The 25,357-nt window shown below is 37.7% G+C and overlaps 1 protein-coding gene across 2 annotated transcripts in view; it reads left to right on the top strand.

Moving 5' to 3' along the window:
* Positions 1-25,357, top strand: part of SLC25A21 (solute carrier family 25 member 21) — a 260,329-nt gene that overhangs the window by 218,663 nt on the left and 16,309 nt on the right. For both annotated transcript variants that reach the window (XM_068946510.1, XM_068946511.1), the window contains 3 exons: positions 9,739-9,805; positions 18,106-18,165; positions 20,508-20,615. In XM_068946510.1, coding sequence (XP_068802611.1) covers positions 9,739-9,805; positions 18,106-18,165; positions 20,508-20,615 — 235 coding nt within the window. The remainder of the gene's footprint in view (positions 1-9,738; positions 9,806-18,105; positions 18,166-20,507; positions 20,616-25,357) is intronic.

Here is a 25,357-nt window from a genome sequence, read left to right as displayed (position 1 = left end):
GCTGAGTTCTAAATGCACAGAGTTGATTACTAAGCAAGCTTAATGAGATGTTTGTGAACTATGCAAGAAAAAGTTTGTCCAGGAAATTTGGAGAAAATTAGAGATCCAAAAGGAAAAGCAAATTCAATCCAAAATTATTTTCTTTTGAGGTATTGTTGGTTAAAAGTGTGTTATTATTTTAAGTAATAAAATGCAGAAAGAAGGCTTGACTAAAAAAAAACCATGGTGTGTGCTGCAAATAGCTTGTGTTGCATTTACTCGGACTGTTACATGAAATATTTTGTCCATTTGTAAGGTAAAATACTGTGCATACTTTTAAAAGTAATTTGGAAGAGAAGGTTGGCTTGTTTTGTTTATTCAGTACCAAGGTGGCAAAATTTCTGCTCTGCAGAAGAATCAAGTTAAGAAGGGTGCTGGATCAGAAGAGAAAAAGAAAACATTTCAAAAGAGATGTTCAAGTTAAACCTGCTGAGGCAGGTTTGCTGCTCAAAGAGCACATTGCAAGTTTTTTAAAAGAATAAATAATTCAGCAGAAACTGCCACATCGCTGAGACACAGACTCCATTACTTTCTAAAGAAAAAGCATGTCAAGTTTCTTTACAGATGTCTCTGCAGATAAAGAGACTATTGGCAGGTGGGGCACATGCTGCAGAAAACAAGAGTAGATCACTAAATAAGAAATTACAACAGTAATAATTGGGGCAGCAACTTTTACATGATTCTTCCTTTCACAAATTTGTCTTACCTGTAGATGTGGTGTCAAAAGGTATCTAACATATCTGCTGTGCAATCTTGTTGTTTTTTATCAGTAACTAGACTGATGGATATAATTAGTCTAAAACCTTACCATTGCATAATCCCTTTCTAACAGTTGAACAGGAAACTTTAGTTGGAATTCTTTGGTAAACCTTTGGTAAGTCTTCCTTATTTCTCAGTCATCTAAACCTACCTTGTCTACGCTTTTTCTCTTTGAGAAACTCAGAGTGAGGATTAGGCACAGCTCCAGGCAAAGTAAGAACGTGATGTTGTGAGGGCTTTATCTTATAAAATAAGATATGTATCTTTAAAAAATTATCTTATAAATTGCGTTGAGATGGATGAGAGGAATGTCATCATAGTGTAGGAAGTGTTGGAGTGGAATCAGTTTGGAAGCATTTCTGCATATCGCCTGAAAAGTGAGCTTTCATGGTTAAAATGTATTGTGATAAAAAGTGAAAGTAAGTTTGTTTCTATTATCTTTCAACTCTGTTTGTTCTTAGACTGAAATAACATTGAGGAAAATGTAGTAATCCATTTGGTATTTTTAGGTTTTTGCGTGTGGTGCGTGAGGTATCCTCTTGGGCAGTGTTCCAGAATCCAATGTCTCATGAAGATCTTCATGTGACAGAGTTTTCTTAAACCGGACTAGAGTGAGCTGACAGGAGCAAAGGCTTAGAGTTTGGTTTCATCCCCGTGCCCTCTCTGCAGCAAACCAGCGCTACCTGATGGGACTCTAGAGGTGGAGGAAAGGATCTGTGACACTGTCCCTGTATGTAGGACTATCAGTAAGAACTTTCTGTTTTTTCAGGGAATGATTTTCTTTCTCCTCAGTACATAAAATTCTCTCTAATAACTTTCTTAACTAAAATATGTGCTAATGATTTTCCTTATGACAATTAACTCTTTCTGAGTGAGCAGAGGCTCAAAATACAATCCAGTTTCATTGACACACGTATTCACTCACAGACGTATTTTGTCTATCTTTAGACAGGTAGTTTCCATTAGAGTGAGTTTCCTCATGCATCTGTATAGTAATGCCTTTCACTCCCATGATACAACGGCGTACCACAACTGTCTGCCAGATGGAAATTTAAGTGCCAGTGTGTGTGCATATTCATAGTGCCTTTCACTGCCTAAGTAGTGCTACAAATTTTGCAACACTTTGATCTCCGGGCATATAAGACTGTCGCTCTCTACTGGTGCAACTATCAACAGTATTACTGTTACAAAATCATGAATCTTTTATGATTTCCTGCTAGAGGCTCCATAAAGGGAATAAGAAAAATACCCCAAAGGTCAAGATACTAAAAGATGGAATCAAATTAATTATTATGTGCATGTTAGTTTGTATATATTTAATTATATCCTTTTCCTTTTAACACTGAAAAGTGCTGCCTTGAGATTCTGGAGGGGGGAGACAGGAAAAATGTGTAAGTAAGTTTTTTACTTTATTAAAAACACTATAAAACCACTACTAGCCTAATTTGATTTTAGACTTCAGAAGTTCTATATGTTTATGAGTCCTAATAATTGCAGGCAAAATTTTGCACCTGCATTTATAGTTGCCTGCAGTTCAGTTTATTTAAATATCTACATCACTGATTGCATCCATAAATTAAAAACATCTAAGTAACTTAAATTACAGGCACAAATAATTGCAGGTGTAAAACTCAGACAAACACAAAATGATCTCCCTGAAAGTTGGTCGTCTAGATCTCATTGGAAGTTATTCGCTGTATCATGAACCGAGAATCCTCTTGGGAGAGTTACTAATCTATATAATGACACTGAAAGCCTCTTGAATCTCTTTATTTAGCAGCAGCTGGGAAAGAATTCATGTAGTCATATAATTCCCAAGGGATTACACGTGTGGATATTGAAGAGTGTAACTTATTCCAGTGAAGGCTAACATTAACTTGCAATCAAAAATTTCCTTCCGGACCCACATTTTTCTGATGGAATTAGAACAGCTTAATATTATATTTTTATAAAGTCACTATTGGTCTGAGTAGGACACACTCCCAGGGCAAGTACAGAAATTGTGCAGATCTCATGATTTTACCTTTAATTGATCACAGCATCAGAATTTAACACAGACAAACGCTGTCAGTCTTTTCTAGAAAATATATCTAGTTATCCTCTGTACGCATTTCGTATGTCAGAAGCAGATCTCTAAATGTCTAAATACAAAAGTCTATTTTTCCTTTGGTAGCAAAACTAAAAATGAATCATTTTCTTGCATTCTTTAACTTCAATAGACCTAGGTGTGGTACTACTATAAAACAGTGACTGCTTCCTGTCATACCAGTTATGGCAGTACTTTTAGCAAAAAGAAAAAAAAAATTAAATTCTCTTCTAGTGTTTGAACAGCTAAAACTCCTGCTGAACAAATGAAGCATTCTGCCAGTTCTGACAGTCCAAAATGCAATGAAGAATTTTTCTGTTTCAGAAGCTCTAGGCAAAGCTGTTTTGGCATGTCTGTCGCTTATTCCTACTGCAAACAAAGGGGCAGTTAGAGGGAAGTCTTGAGGAGGAAAATGCTGTCAGTTGCAAGCTGTGGGACATGCAGACCCATTCTACAGCCTAGCTAGTGATTACGCCCAGGCAATTCTGTAAAAGCCTAGTCCAGCTGCCAGTGACGGTAGCGCTGCCATTTGCATTGATTTCAACAGGAATCACATCAAACAGAGAGCAGCTTAAGGGCTCTCAAACGCAGACGTTCATTCATTGGCAATGGGGGGCCAGAGTACTAGAAAAGCGTTAACAGAGATTAGAGAAAGGTGGTACCAGCCCTGGAGAGTGAGCTGTGCTGCTTCTCCTGCCGGAGAGTGGCAGAAGTGGAAGGAAGCACAGATTATTGCAGCTGGCAAGGTCTATCTCTTCACCACCAGCAATTGCCATCATCCCATATAGCCTGCTTCCTCCCTGGGCAGCAGCAGTCAGTCCAGCCTTAAAGGCCCTGGCACTTGCAAAGTGAGTAGCACTGGCCTGCAGCCATGCCAAGGCATGGTGGTCTACCCTGTGGGGGACTGAACTGTTTCTGACAGCCATATGACAAATCACTTCTTTAATTTAACACACTTTTAATCTTAGCTCTTTTCGTTAATTGTTCTGTCTGAAATAGATTTCACTATCCAAACTTAAACGAGTCCCAATAAATTTAGTATATATGAATCTGTTACTCAAACAATACATGGTAACAATGTACCACTTAATTAATTTATAATCATCTTTGAAACAAAAAGGCAGAACAAGAGGAGGAATTTATTTTTAAGTGTGTCCTATTTAAATTCAGAGTACAGCCTAGAAAGCCAAAAATTAGCAAGGATTTTGAGCGAGAGATTGAGAGGGTGATTGAAAGTCATGGAAGAAGGACCCATTTCTCGTAAGAATAACAAAGCCACATGGATGGTGGATCATAATAATTTCATAAGCTGACCCACATGCAGTAAATATGGTGATGACTGTCATTCTGAATAAGTGAGGTAGATTGATGTTGACTATTAATCCATTTCTTGGCTGGTCTAATCATTTCTGAGCCAGCTCCTCCTCTGTTCAGTATTTTTCTAAACTACTTTAAGAGTACCTTTCACTGTCAGTCTTCTCCTTTTTAACCAGTCAGTTAAAACCAATTTTACAGCTTTCCTACTGTATGTTACCTCAATTTATTTGGGGAGTTTTTTTCATTAATTGAAATGAAAAGTTCTAGTGTTGTTATAGCTGGACCCTCAGTCTTCTTTTAGCATATAGTATAACATCAGCATAGCCACATGCTAATATGTAATTCTGGACTACATTTACTTGTTATAAAAAAATCACCTTTTTCCTTAATTCCCCTGTGTTGTAACCAATGGTGATTTTGATGAATGAGAGCTCAGTGAGAAAAATGAAATATATTATGAAAATAAGTACCTAGTATTTAGTGCTGGTGTCTAAAGTGCTACCACTTTAGCTAAAGTGCTACCTGTACTGTGAGTTGCATAGAAATTCAGAGGCTAACTTGGCTGTCAGTGATAGCTTTTATTGATATTTCTCTAGTGACATGCATTTGATATTTGCAGTGGGATAATATACATAACATACTTCACAATAATATACATATACATAGCACACTTCACAAGAAAATGCTTGTTGGAGAGCATCAGAACGTTGAAGCCTGGTATTCTCTAAATGTGCCCAGTCTTTAATATCTTCTTCAAGTATGCTGAGCTCTGTTCACATTCCCCCTGCACAACACCCAACTTTCCCTGTATTCTACATTTTCAGCTGGGCAAATGGTTATAGGCGCTGTAATTGAGGTGAACTACAGGTATGCCAGTTGGCTGACTGGTTGCTCCTTTCAGAATAAATGGTGAGTTTCTTCTTCTCAGTGGGAGTTACTAATTTACATCTCACTTCAATAAGTGCTTGCCAGTTTTCCTGAAACTTCTGGGAATTTAATATCTTCGATATTTCTAATCAGGTCGAGATAAAGATTACTTCTCACTGGTAACATATATTAAAGCAATATTGCCCTGTCTTCAGTAGTTTTTACTTTCTGTTAGTAATAAATTCACAACAAGCTACATGCCATGAAATAAGAAGATACTTTTTTCCTGGTAAAAATAAAAGTTTAAGCAAATTTTATTACATTTAAAAATGTATCCTTCCTTCCTTTGAAGAACATCCACCCTTCCTCCATATATGTCTTCAAAATTCCTTCCGTTTGTTGAAATAAATTTTTTGGTAAAATCAGAAAGTTACACATTCCATTTAATTTAACTGGCATAGTCATGAAACCCAGATTTTTTATTTAAATTTGGAATAACGCAGTGGTACTGGAAGCAGAACTGAACGTAAGAGGTATTTTGTTTTAATTATAAAACAATGTGGGTAAGAAACTTGGATTTGACATCACTAGAAGAAAAGGATATTGTGTTCATGTCTTCAATCAACTTTATTAGATCCTTAAAGAGAAAATTATGTGAAAGACAGAGGAAGAAAACAACAAACTAAGCAAGATCCCAATTTCAATATAATTTAGTGAAAATAACTGATTTAGGTTGGTCATCTTGCCAGGGTGAATGACTCAAGGTTTCCAAACAAGAAATGGAAACCAGAAGACTAGCGAAAGCCTGAACAAAGAACAAATTGAGATGATATGATTGACTGTAATGTTTCAAAATCAACTATTCTAAAGATGAGTTTGGGCTGTTGCCCAGAATACAATTGGATGGTGATGTTCATTTAGATCCTTAATGCTGAAACAAAATAAAATGTAGTTCTGTTTCTGTTAGAGATTTACTTGTTAATTCTTTCCAATGTTTCTAGGTGGGGATATGATGTCACGTCCTCTCTCTTCTATCACATAATGCAGTGATTGCTGCTGCTGTTTCATAATTTTGCAGAGTTTCTGATGAAGGCCTGCATCCAGGTGATAATATCTTTCAAATGTGAGATGTCATCACCATTCATTAGCTGGCTTTGAAAAATTTTACGTAGCATGTGCCAGTAGGCTAATACACTGTTACTGACCAAGGTAAAAAAAGAAACCATAAAATCTTTGTGTGTAGCTGACGTGGGAGCCATTACTGTTTTTATTAGTATCATGCTAGTTCTATTTTAATAAATAAATAACTCATTCTGCAAAGATGTCAAATAATTATATCTTTAATGGGCAAGGCTTGTAAAGCATTATACGGAAAAGATGGGGGCAGCTGCTTTACCTCCATCTCAGACACAGAAGTTTCTGAAAGAGACTATGCTTTATGCAAAAATTTAGCCAGCTGACAATAACTAGATTGATGATGAGATGGGATTGTCTTCTAGTTCCTCCTTTTTCATATTTCTTTCATCTCACTAATTATGCTGTTTAACCTTTTTTCTATTTCTGTTTCAAATAGAGGGGAAAAAAACCAAACCACATTTCATAATTAAATACTGAGCTAGTTCTTACTGTGTTTACTGACTTATATATTGCATATATATGTGTGTGTGTGTGTGTGTGTGTGTGTGTACTCAAAGTTGTCATGTGTTTCTAGATTTCTAAACTTACTGTTCCATAAGAATAGATCTTAACCCCTTCCTGTATGTTTTTTGTGATGAGATTTGACCCCACAAAAGAAAGAAGGCGTAAAGCAGTGAAACTCAGTTATAGATCCCTTAAAATTTTAGGGATTCCTAGGGCCATGAATAAAGTTGCTGAGCTCGGCAGATTCTCCTGGTTCACAGAAGAGATTCCTCCAGTGGAGAACCTTCAGTGTTAGCCTTACAGCTGCAATAAGCAGATCAACTTGACACGGCATGCACAGTGATTCAGGATCAATGGATAATTGTTTTTCATATTTTTAGTTCCTATTTCTCCAACATTTTCAAACAACCCACAGCCTGGCCTGTAGAGCTGGTATGTCAGCACCCACGTGTGATAGAATGGTGGATTCCTTTGCAGAAGCAATTGTTTGCCTCCCAAGATGGCTGATTTGGTAGATCTGCCTTTCGGATTCCTGCTATGTCTTTCCCTTCCACATTTTCGCTGGACGGTTTTCCCTGGGATCCTCAGAGACTATGGGAACATTACAGGATTTATGTATTCAGTAACTGTATATATTTGCATATACATAAAGCAGCACTGGAAAAGCAACCTGTACTGCTATGTAAGGCTAGATAGTGCTGTTGTTTGTTTTTAGAACAGAGTTGTTGCTTTACATTGCCCATTTCTCTGCTTATGCATCTTTTAATAATGAGAAAATCTGGACCAAGGTTAGGTCTCACTTTTCTGTAGCCAGAGCTACACCTGTGAGTAGAGCAGCGGAGCACTTTTCATCTTCCAATTCCAATTATGCTGGAGCACTAGAAATCCTAAACAGGATGCCTGTTGTAGATATGCTTACGATATTTTAGGCTGAGCTGAAAAGAAGAATGTGTTTATAGGGATCTGTGTTCTTGTAGCTGATCCTACTTGGACCTCAATTTCAGTTTGAACTCAGGTTAAACTGCATGAATCACATGCTTAAAGCTATTTAACATTTCAATAGCTTGCTGAATCAGCAAGAATATATTCTGAATATGTGTAAACCTTTAAAGGTTGAGGTTGAATCCAGTATACATATAGCTACATGTATATGTACTGCAGTGAGACTTAGCGGAAATTTAAGCATCTAACTCCTAAACTGAATTCCTGAAATCTCTTACTCCAAGGACTTTCAGTATTTTGACATGAAAACTTGTATAAAATGCCAAAAGTTCCCTTTTGTCATGGACTGGAATCCATAACTTCATCACTCCAGAGGAAACATAAACAATATACCCACTGTGGAACATCTTACAAAGCCAAAATTATTTTATTTACATAGGAGCAGTTTCAGGAGAGGGCTTCAGAGAGGCATCAGAAGAAGGGAGGAAAAGAAAATATAGCAGTTGTGATATTTTATGGTGGGGGTGTGGGTGAATTTAATTGTTTACCTTTGATGAGCACAGGATAACCATGAGAGACTGTTACTGACTTTTCCACATCCTGCAGAAGTATTCAAAGTAATTGGCCATTTTATAAAGGTGAATCACCATCTTCCAGCATTTTAAAGACAAGATACAAGTGCTTTGCTTCAAAAAGTGATTCTTCTGTGGTCGTTGTCTTGTGGTCATGAAAGAAGTATACAAGCTCTAAAGATGGATAAGTTGTAAGATATAACCTTGTCTTGCTGATTGTGCTAGATGTCATTCTGAACTTTCCGTGTGCACTACATAGGTAATATGGAGGCCGAGCACACAAGAGCGATGTCTGCTCTTACCTGACCCGGTGATCTTGAGAACTATCTGATACTTAATGCATTCGCAAGACCCAGCTTCATACCTCCGCATTGGCCTTGTAAGCTGAGTTCAGGCTATCTGCAAGTACCATGTATCCTTGTGGCAGGCAATACAGATGTACTATTGTGTTTGTCATCAGCCATTTTCCCGGTTATGTGTTAGCCAGGTGGTGCTGTCAGGATGGCAGATGGGATCGGTAGGTCACAGAGCGTTCTGGCATTCTTTCCAGTACCAGAAAGTATGTTCTTAAGTGTGCTGTAAAGCTCAGGGGATACCTTAGATTGTCCTTTTTGGAGTATCCCCTGGGTTACCCTAGTGAAGGTTGTGAGTGCGCTCTGAGGTACTTTCTGCCAGCTGACCTCCAGCTTGATCCTGAAGCCTTTCTGCTCTGTGGTGTTTGATAGAGTCACAGTTCTGTGTTCCGCTCTGGGAGGGCAGGCATATAAAATCTAGATGATGCAATGCTGAGCACTGCAACCTGTTGGGTTTTGGCTCTAATCCTAACGCCCAAAGACAGCAGCTATTGTAGATCCTTAGCCAGGCCCCTTAATGGGGCCAGGCACCAAGACAAGCGCAAAGACCTGTATAAATAAAGTAAAGAGATGCCCAAATGTTTTTTCCAATATGAAATACATGTATTCTGTTACCTCTCCTGTAAATAGCTAACGTGTGTTTAAAAGTAAGTTGTCAAATAACAAGCACTTCATATAGTTCAAGGCACATTTAGGAAAAAACTTTAAAAGATATCTCAAGATAAGCATGCAGGTTTTTTGTATGCAACTTTGTGAGGTCACTTTTTTTTCCAAGTCTGTATTTTGTGATCTCAGTTTTTAATATCATCATCATTACTATGGCAAGAAAATGAATACAATAAAATAATGCTTCCCCTTCATTGTCAAAACTATACTTCCTCATTTAAATATAATTTTCTGTCTATTCAGGATACAAGGACTGAATTTTTACTTGCTTATTGATGTTTTTTGGCTGTCTCACCAGCACATAACAGAATTGGTAGCATGTTGCTTACCTAACAAGTAAGCAACGAGAGTGTCACTATTAACTAGAAGGGTTCATCTATATGCTTGAAAACACTGAAGGGTTATTTACTTTATTCAAAAGTGAAAACAGAATTGCCATTTTGGTAATGCTCCTTTGTTTATCCACACAAAAGTAATTTATTTGTTTCTTCAATAGGTTGCTTGGCTTCTACAAAGGAATATTCCCTCCTATCTTGGCTGAGACACCCAAAAGAGCAGTGAAGGTAAAAAAACATAGTTACTCCTTTAAAAAAATGAGTAGGTACAATGGCAGCTGTAAAACATGTATTTCCCCCCACACTGATTGACATCAGAATCTTAGACTCATTTAGCATAATCTTCTAATTCTTACTAGGAGAGAACTTTCTTGCTGATGGCACAATAAGATTGTGCTTGGTTAAGAAGGGTAGGATGATATTCTTAAATGCCAGGCTATTTTTGACCAATATATATAAAGTTACTGAAAAACAAATTACAATTGGTTTGTATAACTGGTAGTTAATAAAATAATAGAAGTCATATTTTAGATTCATAATTACCTCCTTTTCTGACATTTTGTTTTATTGTAAGCACTTAGCTTTTTGCAAAAGAACTAATACTAAGAAAAGCTTAATAAATGAACACATTCATTAAAGAAGCCATTCCTAGTTAACATTTATTCAGTAACTTGGAGTAATGTACCTGTAGATTTTAAGTGCTGCCCAGAGTTTTTGTGTGTTCCAAAAAGCGCTCTGTTCTGTATTCTCACTTCTGTTAAAACTGAATATCTTAATGGCTACAACTCTCTATCATGCAAAGAACATTTTATGCACTCCAGCTGTGTTGCACTTGAAATGGATGCTGGTCTGTCAAAGTGTATTCATTGTCAAATGTTGCTCTCATTTTCTTATTTTCTTATCCTTTGTGTTGTTTTGTAGGGCATTACTTTAGTAACACTCCTAAGCAATATACATCAAGATACAATATTATTTCTAGGTTTCTTCAGTTACGCTGTGCAACTTTTTAAGATCATAACCTAGTAATTAAGAGTCTCATCTTACAGCTCAAAATCTGTCAGAGCATTCATTGTGCTATCAGCAAAAGTTTCTTTGTCTTTCACCCCAGAACTTTGGAGTTTTCTACAGTTATACTGAATATGTCTAAAAACAGCTATAGTACAGAAGCTGATGTCTTGATTTTCCTTCTCTTTCCTTTTTCTCTCTAAAAAGGCTGCATATGATTCTAGTCCTTCATCTGCAATTAATCATTCATTTTCCAGTTCCTTTATGGAGGGATAGTATTTGTATAAAGTGACAGGCTTTGACCTTGCAGTAGAATCCTAAAGGAGTTTGGGTAATGTCATATTTTTGTTTTCATTATCATTTTGGATGCAAATGACATGTGCCACCTATCTCAAATTATTTAATGCAATGAAGAAAACTGAAGCTCTATTTAATACCAAAGCTGCAGTGAAGAATACATGGATGATATTTAAAAGCTTCCTAATATCTTGTTTTCTTCAGACTGTGGTGCTTTTTCCGTCTCTTCACATCATTTCATTCAAAAGAGGTCAAAGTCAATCAGATCATGCATTTTAGATAACGGTATATATTTAGTTAAAATATGAGCCCAGGCTTCATGTCTTTCCTACCAACCTGAGTCATTCAAAAGTCATGAATCACTTTCTCATACTCAAAATTGGCTTCAACCTTGCAATATTTAATGTAATTTAGAATCCTAGAAAGACTTAAGTTGGGAGGGGCCTCTGGAGGACATCTGGTGAGCCTTTGGCTCAAAGCAGGGGTAACTTCATGGTTAGATGAGGTTGGTCAGGTACCTTGCCTAGTCACATTCTGAAAATCTTCAAGAATGGAGACTCTACAGCCTCTCTGGGCTCCTGCTGCAGTACTTAACTGCTCTCACTTTGAAGAATTTTTCTTCATATCCAGTCCAAATTTCCCCTTTTGCAACTTGTAACTGTTGCCTCTTATGCTTTCGCTGTGCACCTTTGAGAAGAGTCTGACTTTGTCTTCTCTATTACCCTCCTTTAAACAGTGGAGGACAGGAATTAAGACCCTCCGCCTTTTGCCTTCTCATCTCTGGGCTAAACCTCAGTTTAGTTCTCTCAGCCTCTTATTGTATGTCAGAAACTCCCAGCACCTTAAATATCTTAGTGACCCTTCTGTAGTGAGATGCTTTTTACCTGATTCTTGGACATTTAAGCATTAAGGCTCAGAATTGTTTCTGCAGCCATGAGAATCAGGTGAAAAGGAAGTTTAGCTCTTAAATGCTTAATGTGCTTTTTAATTAAATCATTGAATTCTTTAATTCTTTATACTATGCCTTGAATTTTGCACTGTTCCCAGGATATCAATAGGACTTTGGAGATATCAACTATATTCTACATTGGAACAAGTCAGTGACAGGACAGTAATGTGCATATAAGAGCCTGGATACTGACGCTATTTCATGCAAGGTGTCATCTGCTAGCACAATTTCTAGCATCCCAGGCAGAGTTTGAAGCCATGCATTGGCCTGAAAAGACTCCAGCTTTGCTCAAACCTCCACTACTTTCTGACCTTATCTGTATATGAATGTACAATACCAGAGAAAAAACGCTGCTTCCTTTGGCTCTCTCTCCTCCCTTTATTCTTCTAATAGCCTCCCTCATTCTAACAGGCCACAAGATGTCCCTTGTTCACTTGCGAGCTAAATGGCAAGATTCAGTCATGGAGGGCTACGCCCATGCCTATGGCTTTGAGACTTGAGAAATAACTAGGAAAACACTTAACTTTGGCTGCTTATCACCTGCAAGGAAGCCCAAAAGGTAGAGCGGCAATTTTTAGGTTCCGGAAGCCTTGGTTTTGATTGTTAAGCAAAGTTTTTGGTAAACTATAGTATCTTTTATATGTCATGAAAGCGTACAAGGAAGAGTTTTTACTGAGAAGAAATGTAGCTGTCGTACTGCAATATTGTATTTATCTGGCATGATTATTTGCCTGTAAAAATAAAGCTACTAAAAAGAAGTTATTTAGCTAAAGTTATTCAGCTTTAATGCTGAATGTCAAAGATGCAGGTTCACTTTTAGGCAAGTAGGTTCTCATGTTGGTCTTGCTATTTCTTTTTTTCTCCGTCTTTATTTCCCTTCAAAAAAAAAAAAGCTGGTATTTCTGGAAGACGAAAAGTCAAAGTTTATAATTCTATGTTAGATTGAACTTAGAGGAAAGAAGTGATGATGCCAATACAATGGTTAACAGATGAACTTTTGGGGCAAATTTATATCGTGCATGTGTTCCCAGACATCTTGTTTCAAGCATATATTTTTACCTTAGAGTTATTGAGACATCTGGTAAGTACTTTGACTATTTTCTGTGTAACTTGAATTAAAGTGTATCTTTGCCAGATGGACAATATTGGTTATTATATACACAAAAGCATGTTTAAAATACATTTATCCTGAGATTTTGTGCGCAAAGCTATTAACTTAATAAAACCATAGAGAAAAGGACAAATTACTCTGTGTTATTAAAAGCACTTCGAATGGACGTACATAGTACAAATCTGTATGATATCACTAGATACTTCTGGCAAAATTGTACATATACTAGTCACTCTAGTACACTCCACAAAATGTCTATGCAGTTTTAGTGCTATTGAGTTGTTTTCTTTAAAAAATGATATAACATGAAGCACAGTTACTCTTAAGTAGTTATTTCATTTATGGTTCTAGGAAGCTATTGATTTTTACGGTAAAAATGTTAAGACCAAAAAATTGCTAGATAGTGTATTTCTGCCTTTATTACAATCATTTTACAGATCTGTGAGACTATGGAAAACATTAAGGAATACCAGAAATTCCATTAAAGGTTAGGAGGGTAACAATGAGTAGAAAGATGTTGGAGAGAGAATAAAGCAAACTTTATCACAGTAAGAAATGAATTCAGTTCAGTGAAGTAACTCACTCTCCTACAAATGACACTTTCCCAGAGATTTCCTATCAGTAAAAATGACACTGCAAATTATGACACGCTACACAATAAGGGGGATATTTCATGATTGTTCCAGTTACACATGAAGGTAGACCTACAATCTAAGTAACACTTCAATCTTTTCTGATTGTTGGCAGGCTAGTACAGTGATTTTAAACTTATTTGCGATGTGTTTGCAAGATCACTGTTTGATCAATACACTGTTTGAAGGGCAGTTAAAATATAGGCCCAATTTCTAGGACCTTTTCTGCAAAATGGTATATTTCCTATTGACAATAAATGTATATCTCTCTCTCTCCACTGGCCAGAGTCCTTCAGAGTTCAGAATTTCACATCTTAATTTTACATTATGGAGGTGTAATACACATTGCCTCCTGCTCTAAGTATGGTGCTCTAAGTATTATTAACTCATTAACACCTATTTTTCTTCTATATTTGGTATGATTCTAGTGGCTTTTCATTTGAAGCAGGTCTTGACTGAAAAATATTATTGAATTTGCCATAGCACAGGCTTTTAAACAAGTTAAAATGACAATGTTATGTTTATTACTTGTGGTCCTGTATGTGTGATTTAGGATACAAGCTGTTTTCATCTGATAGGTCTGAGATAACTGAGTGAATGAACTTGTCTTTTTCGACTGAGACCCTGCACAAGTCACCCAATCTTTCTGTTTTACCTGGAGAACTCTGTTCCCTTATGTCTTTTAAGATTCCTACATCTCTGTTGGCCTCATTTGCTGTGGCCTCCCTTATCCTGGTAGGACAGTTTGAATGGCATGTATATGGAATGGTGTTATATAAGGAAACTTGGCCTCCTGTGTGGAAGCCAAAAGCACAGCTTTTCAGAGGATGCCACCTTTGTTTGAATCAGCTCGATTTAAATTAGTTAAGTGCTAATTTCGTGCACTCAGTGAGCTCAATGAGACCCGGACTTTAGAAAGTAGCCAAATAAGAGGTTCTAGTTATTTACTCTTGTTATGTAGGGATCTGAGAGCTTTTGCTCTAGTAAATATACAGTTGTGCATATGCAGTCTTGGTGAAGCCATGACAGATTTTCATCATTCAGTCCCATAATACTGGAAGCACCATGTCCTTGTGCATGCAAAGTAGTGGATACTTGTTGATTACTGATTACAGGACTCTGAACCAGTGAGCTGTAGTTCCAGGCCTTGTATATTTCTGTCAGTGAAAATTACATGGAATAATAAAAACTTCCAATATCTTTAGTTTTATCTGGAATTCAGATACCGGTCTGGAATTCAGATACCGGTCTTGTCCTTGTAACACAGGGGATATTCTTCTATCCTCATTCCTCATGCTAGAAGATTTTCTTCACTACTCTTAGAACTGTCTTATGTGGCAGCAACTTGAAGTGCTTTTTCAGTGGCTTCAGCAACACACTTGTAGAATATGAATTTGAAATAATGTGTTTTTTAGGAGGCTTGCTGTACATGGAAATGCTTTACTGGAAAGGCTCTCTTAGGTCAGCAAATCCAGTTCCCTACTGTCTTACAAAAAAAACCTGTAATAAATTGCTCCCTTCATAAACTGATCAAACTGATTTTCCCCTTCATGAACTGATCAAACTCTCTCTTACAAGTAATTAAGATTTTTTCCTCCATTAAATAAAGACTTGGAAGGCTATTTCAGAACCCCATTCATTTGGATTTAAGAAAGCTTCATCAGATTTCCACCTATATTCTATTTATAAGTAAGTAGTTTATACCTATTAACTTCATGTTACATATCCTTTACCTTTCTTGTTTTTCTTCCCCTTGTAGCCTCTCTTTTGCTAAACTGAACAAGACAAGCATTTAACCTCCTTCAGTCCTCTTTCCAAAAAAATCTTTCCATTCTCCTTATGATCCTGGTAACTCTGTTTTGAATATGCTCTGGTTTGAATTTTTAAATGAGGAAGGCCAGGACTGTGTGCTGTATTCCGGAGGAAGTCTTACCAGTAATTTGAAAAATATCACAAATACCCCTTCTCTTGAAAATACCTTGACTGATGCATCTTAGAGTTTATGCCCAAAGAAAAGAGAACAGGCAGTGAAAGTCTGCATAAAAGTTGATGAGAATCTTGTTATTGACTTCAGTGCAGTCAGTATTATTCTTAACAGCCTTCTTGGAAGAACAAAGTCATTAATTTATTCTGTCTTGATTTTGAGAAGATTTCACAATAAATATTCTGAGAATTAATAGGTTTAGGTGGCAAGAAGTGTTAGGTTTTAGTGGGAACCATACAGACATTGTTGCCTTTCTTGATGTTGGTGCAGGAAAAACTGAGCTTCTCATTTCTTTCTTGAAGTTCAAACACAAAGAGTATAGCTTTTAAAACTCACCCTCTGAGGAACTGCAGATCTGAGCATCACTGACTGAAAGTGGACAATTGGGAGAAAAAATTATTTTTAAAGAGCAAAAAGTGAAGGAAAGGTGTCTATTGACAGCAAAATATTACAAAAATATACACACTTCCCATCTTCAAAATCTGTAATTACGTCTCTCTGATCAGACATAGACCCGCGTCTGAGAAATGTGAAGATAGCTGCAGTATATTAAAATTGTGAGGATCATTTCTTGTGAGAAATGATATGTGCTACCTACATTTATTATAATATATATATATATATATTATTTATTACTATATATATATATATATAATATCTATATATAAATCCATGGGCCCCAATGGTGGGATGCACCCACGAGTGCTGAGGGAGCTGGCGGATGTTATCGCTAGGCCACTCTCCATCATCTTTGAAAGGTCCTGGAGATCAGGAGAGGTGCCTGAGGACTGGAAGAAAGCCAATGTCACGCCACTCTTCCAAAAGGGCAAGAAGGAGGAGCCAGAAAACTACAGGCCTGTCAGCCTCACCTCCATCCTGGGAAAGGTGATGGAACAGCTCCTCCTGAAGGTCATCACTAAGCATCTGGAGGACAAGAAGGTGATCAGGAGTAGTCAGCATGGATTCACCAAAGGGAAATCATGCTTGACCAATCTGATAGCCTTCTATGACGGAAGGACTGGCTGGGTAGATGAGGGGAGAGCAGTGGATGTTGTCTCCCTGGACTTCAGCAAGGCTTTGGACACTGTCTCCCATCCCATCCTCCTAGGTAAGCTCAGGAAGTGTGGGCTAGACGAGTGGACAGTGAGGTGGATTGAGAACTGGCTGGATGGCCGAGCTCAGAGGGTTGTGGTGAATGGCACAGAGTCATGTTGGAGGCCTGTGGCTAGTGGTGTCCCCCAGGGGTCAGTCCTGGGTCCAGTCTTGTTCAATGTGTTCATCAGTGACCTGGAGGAAGGGACAGAGTGCACTCTCAGCAAGTTTGCTGATGATACTAAACTGGGGGGAGAGGCTAACACACCAGAAGACTGTGCTGCCATTCAGAGGGACCTGGACAGGCTGGAGAGGTGGGCGGAGAGGAACCTCCTGAAGTTCAACAAAGGCAAGTGCAAGGTCCTGCACCTAGGCAGGAATAATCCCATGCACCAGCACAGGCTGGGGGTTGACCTGCTGGAAAGCAGCTCTGCAGAGAAGGACCTGGGAGTGCTGGTGGATAACAAGTTAAACATGAGCCAGCAGTGTGCCCTTGTGGCCAAGAAGGCCAATGGTCTCCTGGGGTGCATTAGGCAGAGTGTTGCCAGCAGGTCAAGGGAGGTGATCCTGCCCCTCTCCTCAGCCCTGGGGAGGCCTCACCTGGAGTACTGTGTCCAGTTCTGGGCTCCCCAGGACAAGAGAGACATGGCACTCCTGGAGAGAGTCCAGCGGAGGGCTACCAAGATGATTAGAGGGCTGGAGCATCTCTCCTGTGAGGAAAGGCTGAGAGAGCTGGGCCTGTTGAGCCTGGAGAAGAGAAGACTGAGAGGGGATCTCATCAACGTGTACAAATAACTGAAGGGGGAGTGTCAGGAGGATGAGGCCAGCCTCTTCTCCGTGGTGCCCAGCAACAGGACAAGAGGCAACGGGCACAAACTGAACCACAGGAAGTTCCATCTGAACCTGAGAAAAAACTTCTTCACTGTGAGGGTGACAGAGCATTGGACCAGGTTGCCCAGAGAGGTGGTGGAGTCTCCTTCGCTGGAGATATTCAAAACCCGTCTGGATGTGATCCTGGGCAATATGCTCTAGACGACCCTGCTTGAGCAGGGAGGTTGGACTAGATGATCTCCAGAGGTCCCTTCCAACCTAAACGATTCTGTGATTCTGTGATTCTGTGATATGATAATTGGATGTTGGAGAAAAAGTTAATAAATTAAAAATATGAACTATGTATTGTAAGTGATACATAAAGCAATATTGTAACTACATTTGTGATCATATTGTGCATGATACACTAATAAAGTCAATTCTGAAGCATAATTCTTTACTGTTCTACATCTAACACTGCTACAGAGCACATAAAATGGAAGTGGCTTGTGCATATTTTGCATAATCACACATGGCTACACAGGATATGAGGTAACGAAGCTACATTGTTGATTAATTTTACTAATTTACATAAGTAACTCCTAATCAATTTTTTCCATACAATTTAAGTGTAACTTTTATTTACAGTTTTTCACCTTTGAACAATACAAAAAGCTGCTAGGATATGCATCATTACCACCGGGACTGGTAAGTATGATACAGAACTTCATGTTCTAATTTAATATGTGTACACTGAATAGCCTCATCCGTTTTTTCCCATAAGAGAAGGAACCCAAAGTTAAAGGGATCAGTCTAACCAAGTCACAGTTTTGCAGAACAGACTTGTCCCTTGAAAACATTGATAACATCATTTTGTAACCAAATGATAGTTACATTAATTTCTATGTTAGATATCTTAGTAATAATTCATGACAGTGACATGACATTTGTTAACATGGATAGCCACAATCACCGTAAAAGAGTCTGTATGCAGCTTGTCATTCTTCATTTTTGATGTATATGATAATCATTTTTTATGTATAAGTATATAATAATTGATGTGTATGAGTTTTATGCAAGACTAAAAGTGTGAACTATTCGCAAGAGGATATTTAGCAAACAATAAAATCCTAAACACCTGTATTGTTTGTTTCTTGGTCAGATGAGTTTTGGATTGGAATCTTGTTATAGCTTTGCCTCTCAAAAAAGGAAGTTTGTGATGGCCATCTTCTGAGAACAAATAACTCTCCATGGCACGTTAGCCAAAACCTCAAAAAACAGGAGACATTTGCTTTATCATTACTACAGGTGTCTCTGTTTCAAAAAGTGTTACTGCCCTTCACATTTGCCTTCCATTGCACTGGTTAAATGGTCATGGAAACATAGTAAATAATTCAGCAGGAGCTTCCTCTTCCTCTTAATTATTCCACTGACCTTATAGTTGTTTACAGTATCTCTTTTCTTTCCCTGTATTTTTCAGCAGGCTCTCTTCTCCCTTAGATGTAAATAGAGAAGCTGTTGTTTGTTCTCCAGCAAGAACAGAGCTTATGGTTCCATGGTAGACTCACTGTTTTTTCGAGGAAAACACCCTGGAAACTTGTATACGTACAAGAGCTAAGCAAAGGCTGCTCTAATTCATATAGCAGATGTGGGTACCATCAAATGTGCCAGACATCCTTGCGCATTTTTGGTGCAGTGTTGTTACCTGAGAGGCATTTATGCCTCCAAGACAGCCATGGTAGTGAGAGAAGAAAGACTGAGAGGTATTTTGTCCTAACCTAGGCAGAATGCTTATAAATGCCCAGAGAGCTCACATCAAGTCAACATTTATTGATAAAAGAGAGAGGCATACACTAGCACTTTTCTCCTGTTAGCTAAAATCTCAAAGCTGATGGTGAAAGGGACAGGTTATGTTCCCACCTCATATTGGAGAAATAGGTCCATTGGTAAGAAGATGATCTCCAAAAGCAGTATGGCTGGAGGTTGCCACTGCTCTTCCATTCTCCTCTTTCTTGAGCTCTCAGTTAGATCCAGTCCCTGCTCAGCATCCTCTGAATTGCAAAAGTTATTTTCCTCACTATTGTTCTTTTCTTACCATGGGTTTCCCTAAATTTCAGCAAAGGTACCTAATAGATTCTGTTGTGATCTTGGGACTTTTATCAGAGCATCGGTAGTTTGGGCACGTTAAATCGAGGCAATAAAGGTATAAAAATGATCACAAAAATTAAGTCCTCTGAATTTTCTTAATTGACCTGAATATTTGAATATTATTTTTCTATTACAAACAAATTAATTTCTAAATTGCTAAATGCAATTCTAAATGCTGCTTCCTGCTGGAAAGCAAAGCAGTGAGTTTCTCCCTTCCTCTGGCTGTAAAGTGCCATCAGTTTCTAAGTAAACAGAGTTAAATCGTTTGCTGTAATATGCCATCAGTTTCTGAGCAAACAGAGTTAATTCATCCTTACAGGGAATGCTAACATTTCCATGTGTATCATTCATCCCCATATAAACCCTGTCAGGATTGATATTTACTTAAAAGGACTTTTATTCAGCTTCTGCATTTTGCTGAAGTACTTCACAATTTGAAAGTTTCTTTTATTTCCTTTATTTTTTTAAGTTACATGTTAATATTACATGTTTAATGCTCAGTGCAAGAATTTTTTTCAGTGCTGCATAACTGCATTTATATTTGTATTTTTAAGCTATATATTCCAGCTCCACGTAAAGATCATGTGAAGGCGTTTTTGCTATGTTTCATCATAAATCAGTACTAGTTTTCCTTCTAGATGAAAAAAGAATATTTTGATAATGCTATGACATTTTCTTTTTCATTTTTCGAGTGTGCTTTGTGGCTATTGTAGTTTCTTCTTGATGAACTGTCAGCATCTAATCGAGGCCTAAAGCTGTTTGGTAATAGAATACTGCTGCATTACTGTAATCTCTCAGTTTTCATTGTATCATTTAGGTTCATAATATGATGTATAGGGCATTTTACTACATGTGCTCATGAAAACTTAATTTTTAAATATTGATTGATTTAACCTTCCTAGGCATTTGCAGTTGCTGGCTTGGGATCTGGATTAACAGAAGCAGTTGTGGTTAACCCTTTTGAAGTAGTAAAGGTTAGCTTACAGACAAATCGGAGTGCCTTCACAGAGGTATGAGAATTGTTCTATTCTTCTTTTTTTGCTTAAAAAAAAGGTGTAAGACACTTCAAAGTTCATTTTTCGACCAAGATGTCTATATTTTAATAGAATATATGGGGCTGATGCAAATGATTTTCTCACAAGCTTAACAGAGATGGAAAAAGAGAAGAGACTCAGTAGGCAAGGTCTTCAGAGGAGATACTTAAGCATACAGTATCTCCCTTGCAAATATTCTGTGCGTGAAGTGCACCTTCCTCCCTCCAGAGTAGCCAGTGGTGCAGCACTATGAGGAACTGTTGGCCAGAAGTACAAATCTGAGATTGTTATACACAGTGCATTAACCCCAGCCAGCTCCAGACTTTGAGTGAGCACAGAAGGTTAGCATAAAACACCAGTACCCCATTGCCTAGCCAGGATCCAATTCATGTCCTTTATGTGAAAAATATAGAGGGTACATTTGACAGTTTTGGTTGAATTTCTCTTGCATTTCCTATAAATATAATTCATAAAGTGAGCCAGCATTATATTAATAATAAGGATCACTGAAAATCCACATTCATATTTTAGAAACAATAATGGCTAAGCTACTAACCAAGGAAATATGTTAATGCAAAAGGACAAGAGATCATGGATGAATGAACTACTAGCCACACTGCTTTTTTAAATACAAATTTATTTTATCAGTCTTCATATTTATAAGCACAAACCAGAAAATAGTTATATAATAAGGCACACTGATATTATATGGACTTTTTCCATAGCTCTCGTTACTGCTGAAAGGGGAAAAAAATTCAGCTGGAAAACAGTGTTGCATCAAGATCAAAAATGTTCACAGGAATGCACTAATTTCAGTCAGTTTTAATGTTGAAAACGTTCCAGGCTAAAGTGAAGAAGAAAAAAAAGACACACAGCTCACGGTTTTCTCCATACTCTCCCCATCTTTAAAAGCTAATAGTCTGTGAAGTAGGAGTTTCATCTGCCATACCATGAAAGCCATGCTCTGTCATTCTCTCTTTGTACAAAGGTGTATGTTAATTACCAAAACCGCACTTTTTTCTAGGACAGTTCTTTCTCGTATTGGTGCTATCCAGCTTCATACTAAATTACCAAATGTTCATTGTTGTATGGACTTATACCTCAGGGCTAGATGCTTGCCTGGAGCAAATAGATTATTATGGGTTCAGAGGAGATTTCTGTTTCGTTTTCCTCCTAACACTTCACAATCCTGATGCAGAGAGAGAAAAATGAAGAAATCTCAAAACATTTTCTAGCCTGTTCTAGCTGTTTTCCGTTTGTATTTATTGGGAGCGCTGCTGAAGCGCCACCCTAGTCATTGCAGTTAGGGCAGTAACAGGTAACTGTTCTCTTCCTTTCCTTTTAAAACATTGGCTGACATCCTTCTGTTCAGTTCTCCCCACCCTGTTGTCCACTTTGTAGTGATTCATCATGAAGGAAAATACGATGAACTGGCAAAAGTGTGAGTATCACTCCAGAACAGGGTGTGGTGGGAACTCTTGGAGAAATCAAGCAGTCCCTTGGGGATGCTCGCTGAACAGGACTTTCATAATGAGTTGTTTTCTCCCATTTAAAATACGTTAGTAAGGTTGCTCAGCGTACAGCTGATACGACATCAAAAAAAACCTTTTATCGTCAAACACAACTTTTCTCTAAATAAGTTGCTCAAATATTTGGCAACATATTCCAACGCACATGGAATGGAGGAAACGTTCGGTGGAATCCACTTCCAGGTTTTCCCAACACACTGGATGCTCGCTGCCTTCACAGATTAGAGACCTGTAGCTCATTCAAATTGGCATAGTTGCATCAAAGCTGAAACTGTGATCTGCTGCTTTAAAGTTTTTCGTAGTTCAGAGAGTAATTAAAAGATTTCCACATTATAAAAATCCAGCCCATTGAATATATGGCAGATCTGCAGGAGAGAGCTTCACCCCTGTGCATCTGGAAGATGGTTTCCCCCTGTGCCTGCAACAGTCACCATGGAAAACCTCACAGCCGTATACAGACAGGCCTTTATGCCTTTAAGCATAAAGACAGGCCTTAAAACCTTCAAGCCTTTATGAACCAGGAGTGAATCTTTTTTTCTCGTATATAATCTAGTCCCTGGTTGTGAAGTTTTCATTTCAGCCTTCTTGTGGGAAGGTTAATTTCCACTCCATTTACCTAGAAACTAAATCTTCGAGAACTTTCCAAATGTTTCCTGATCCTACAAATAAATCTGAGACCAAACTTCTAAATTTTTATTATATTTTTCCAGCTTTTTTTTTAATCTATGCTATTCTTACCATTGCAGTTCTTGTAAAAATCAAAATAGAAATATGGAGGTACTGTCAGAGGCTGTTCTGCCCGGAATCTGGAAATATATGAAAAGTTTCAGTGGGATTTTCTTCCTTTATTTCTCAGTGAATAAGAGTAACAAATGTCAAATCAGCGCTTTCAAAATCTTTTAAGAAATCAGCTATACCTATTATGGTAAAAGTACAAAATCAAATAAGTATGGCATGAAAAGCTTGGATGGAGCCCTGGTGAGGCAAGATTTTTGCCTATTCTTCTATTAAGCTTTGACTGACAATATTTGCTTACCTTACATCACTTGTCTGCACAAATTGAACTCTCTTTTGGGATAAACAGTAAAGAGATTTCTCACCTGGCCATTTACATAAGCTGTTTGGGCCTAAATCTTCGTGTATATTCTCACAAAATACTTCTATTGATTTCCACATGTCATAGAGTTACTCTGTAACTCATTCAGAGAAGTATTCTCTTTGAGAATAAATTTTAAAACATTTTGTAAATGTCTGGTATTCTCTCAGCGCATCCAAAAGAGATGCCTGATTGCTCTGAGTCTCCAGCCTAGATATTTTTTAACCGTGGCCCAAAAAAACACTGAAGCAGAGAGCTACTACTGTACAGGAATAAAAAGATTAGGATTGCAGAAGGAAGGAGACTGGAAGTGGGAGAAAGTAATGCATGAGAGGATCGCATTTTATGAAAGTGATATGAAACCATTATGAACTACTACTGCTCCAGCCTGTCTTTTCCTCAGTCAAGTGAGCAGATATTCTTTGTCTGTCTGCCTCACAGTTGTCAAGATACCATTAGCCTATATTAATAACAATTTTGAGTGTAAATACACCGGTATTCTATTTTGAGCACACTAGTTCCTGCAGAGTTACAAGAAGGCAATATATTCTTTCCATTCATACATTTTAAATTCTTTTTCCTCGATTTCAAACTTTTTAACAAAGTCTGAGGTATTTTACTTAGTCAATTTTATGTAAATTTTATTTTACTTTAATGTCTGCATCCCTTTCATGGTAACCTTCAGAATAACCCAATAACCAATGCTACAGCTGTTCAAAAACATTCTAAGTTGTTTTCTTTTAAGTGAAAATTCTTTAGTTTCAGAAAAAGGAACCAAGGATTGTACTTTAGTGAAAGCATTCACAATATTCAAATCATAATATATTATTGTATAAATAAAATTCTAAAACAATGCTAGGGACTCCACTGGGAACCTAACTTGCACTTAAAATATAACTAAAAGTGTCTATTTGCCCTAAAGAAAAAAGCAACATAGACTGATGTTCTTAAATCACAAAGATCGCTAAATCACAGAGATATCAATATTTAATATATCTTTTTAAAAAAGTGCTAGAATTTCAGAATTTGCTGTAAACCAGGAAAACTCTGGTGCCTTCATTACCATAAGTTGAAGTTCTCATTGAGAATATGTTAAAGAATATTCCACACTAAAGCAGACTTCAGGAATAAAAAATAGTTTTTTTCTTTAAAGCATGCTATCTTCTGTAAACTTAAGCCTACTGGGAGAAGCATGTGCATGTTATTATATGGTGTAAGGCAACGGTACACTCACTTCATTACCATGCTCTGTTTTTCTAAAAGGGTTAAGTAAAGTATGTACTTACCCATTGTGTAGCTTTCATACTATATGATGAAACCTAATACAGTTCACATATTTCTTTGACTATTGTATTGAAATGATAAATATATCTTGTTTAAAGGAACAAGGAAGAGCACATGCGCCCACACCCAGACTTCTGCACACCCCCAAAACAAATATGCACACACCATGGTGACAGTTGAATTACTCTGTGGTACCAGATCATCTTTCTAGGGCTGATAGCTTTAAAGAGGAACGCCACTATAAATCACATATTGGCACTTTTGTAATGTGGATTGCTCTAGGTGAAAATACTGCAGGGATTTTTTTATTAAAAGAGGCTGCTAGCAGCCCCACCACCTTGTTGTTTGTTTTTCTTTTTCTTCTTTTCAGATTTCACAGCCTAACCAACTTTACCCCCTAGGGAAAACTCACTGGCTACAGAAACAGGTGTGGCAATAAAAAATACTCTCACCTGACTTCAGAGGTGTGATTAGCTAAATAAATAAATGTATCTGCTTTAGGATGAGAAGAATCTGGCTCCAGATTCCCCTGACTAGGTCTCTTCTGAGTATAAGGCAATAGCTAGGTGAAGTAAATCCCACTCCAGATGTTTACACAGTAAATTTTTCCATCTGAGTTAGTCATCCTATGGTCCTTTCATCACCTGTGGAGAAAAATAAGCTTTGTAGGGCATGATCAGCCATCATTTTACATGTCTACTTTGGATGAGGTGAACTGCTCTCTAGGAGGGCCTCTGTATTTCAATGAACTGAAAGGGAGTCTTGATGAGTAGCTCAGGTGTAAATGTAGGCGTTGCAGGCATCTGCAT

Source organism: Struthio camelus, chromosome 5, assembly GCF_040807025.1.
Source record: "Struthio camelus isolate bStrCam1 chromosome 5, bStrCam1.hap1, whole genome shotgun sequence".
NCBI classification, from domain to species: Eukaryota; Metazoa; Chordata; class Aves; order Struthioniformes; family Struthionidae; genus Struthio; species Struthio camelus.
The sequence above is the reverse complement of the archived record's forward strand: the minus strand, read 5'-3'. Positions and strand labels throughout refer to the sequence as shown.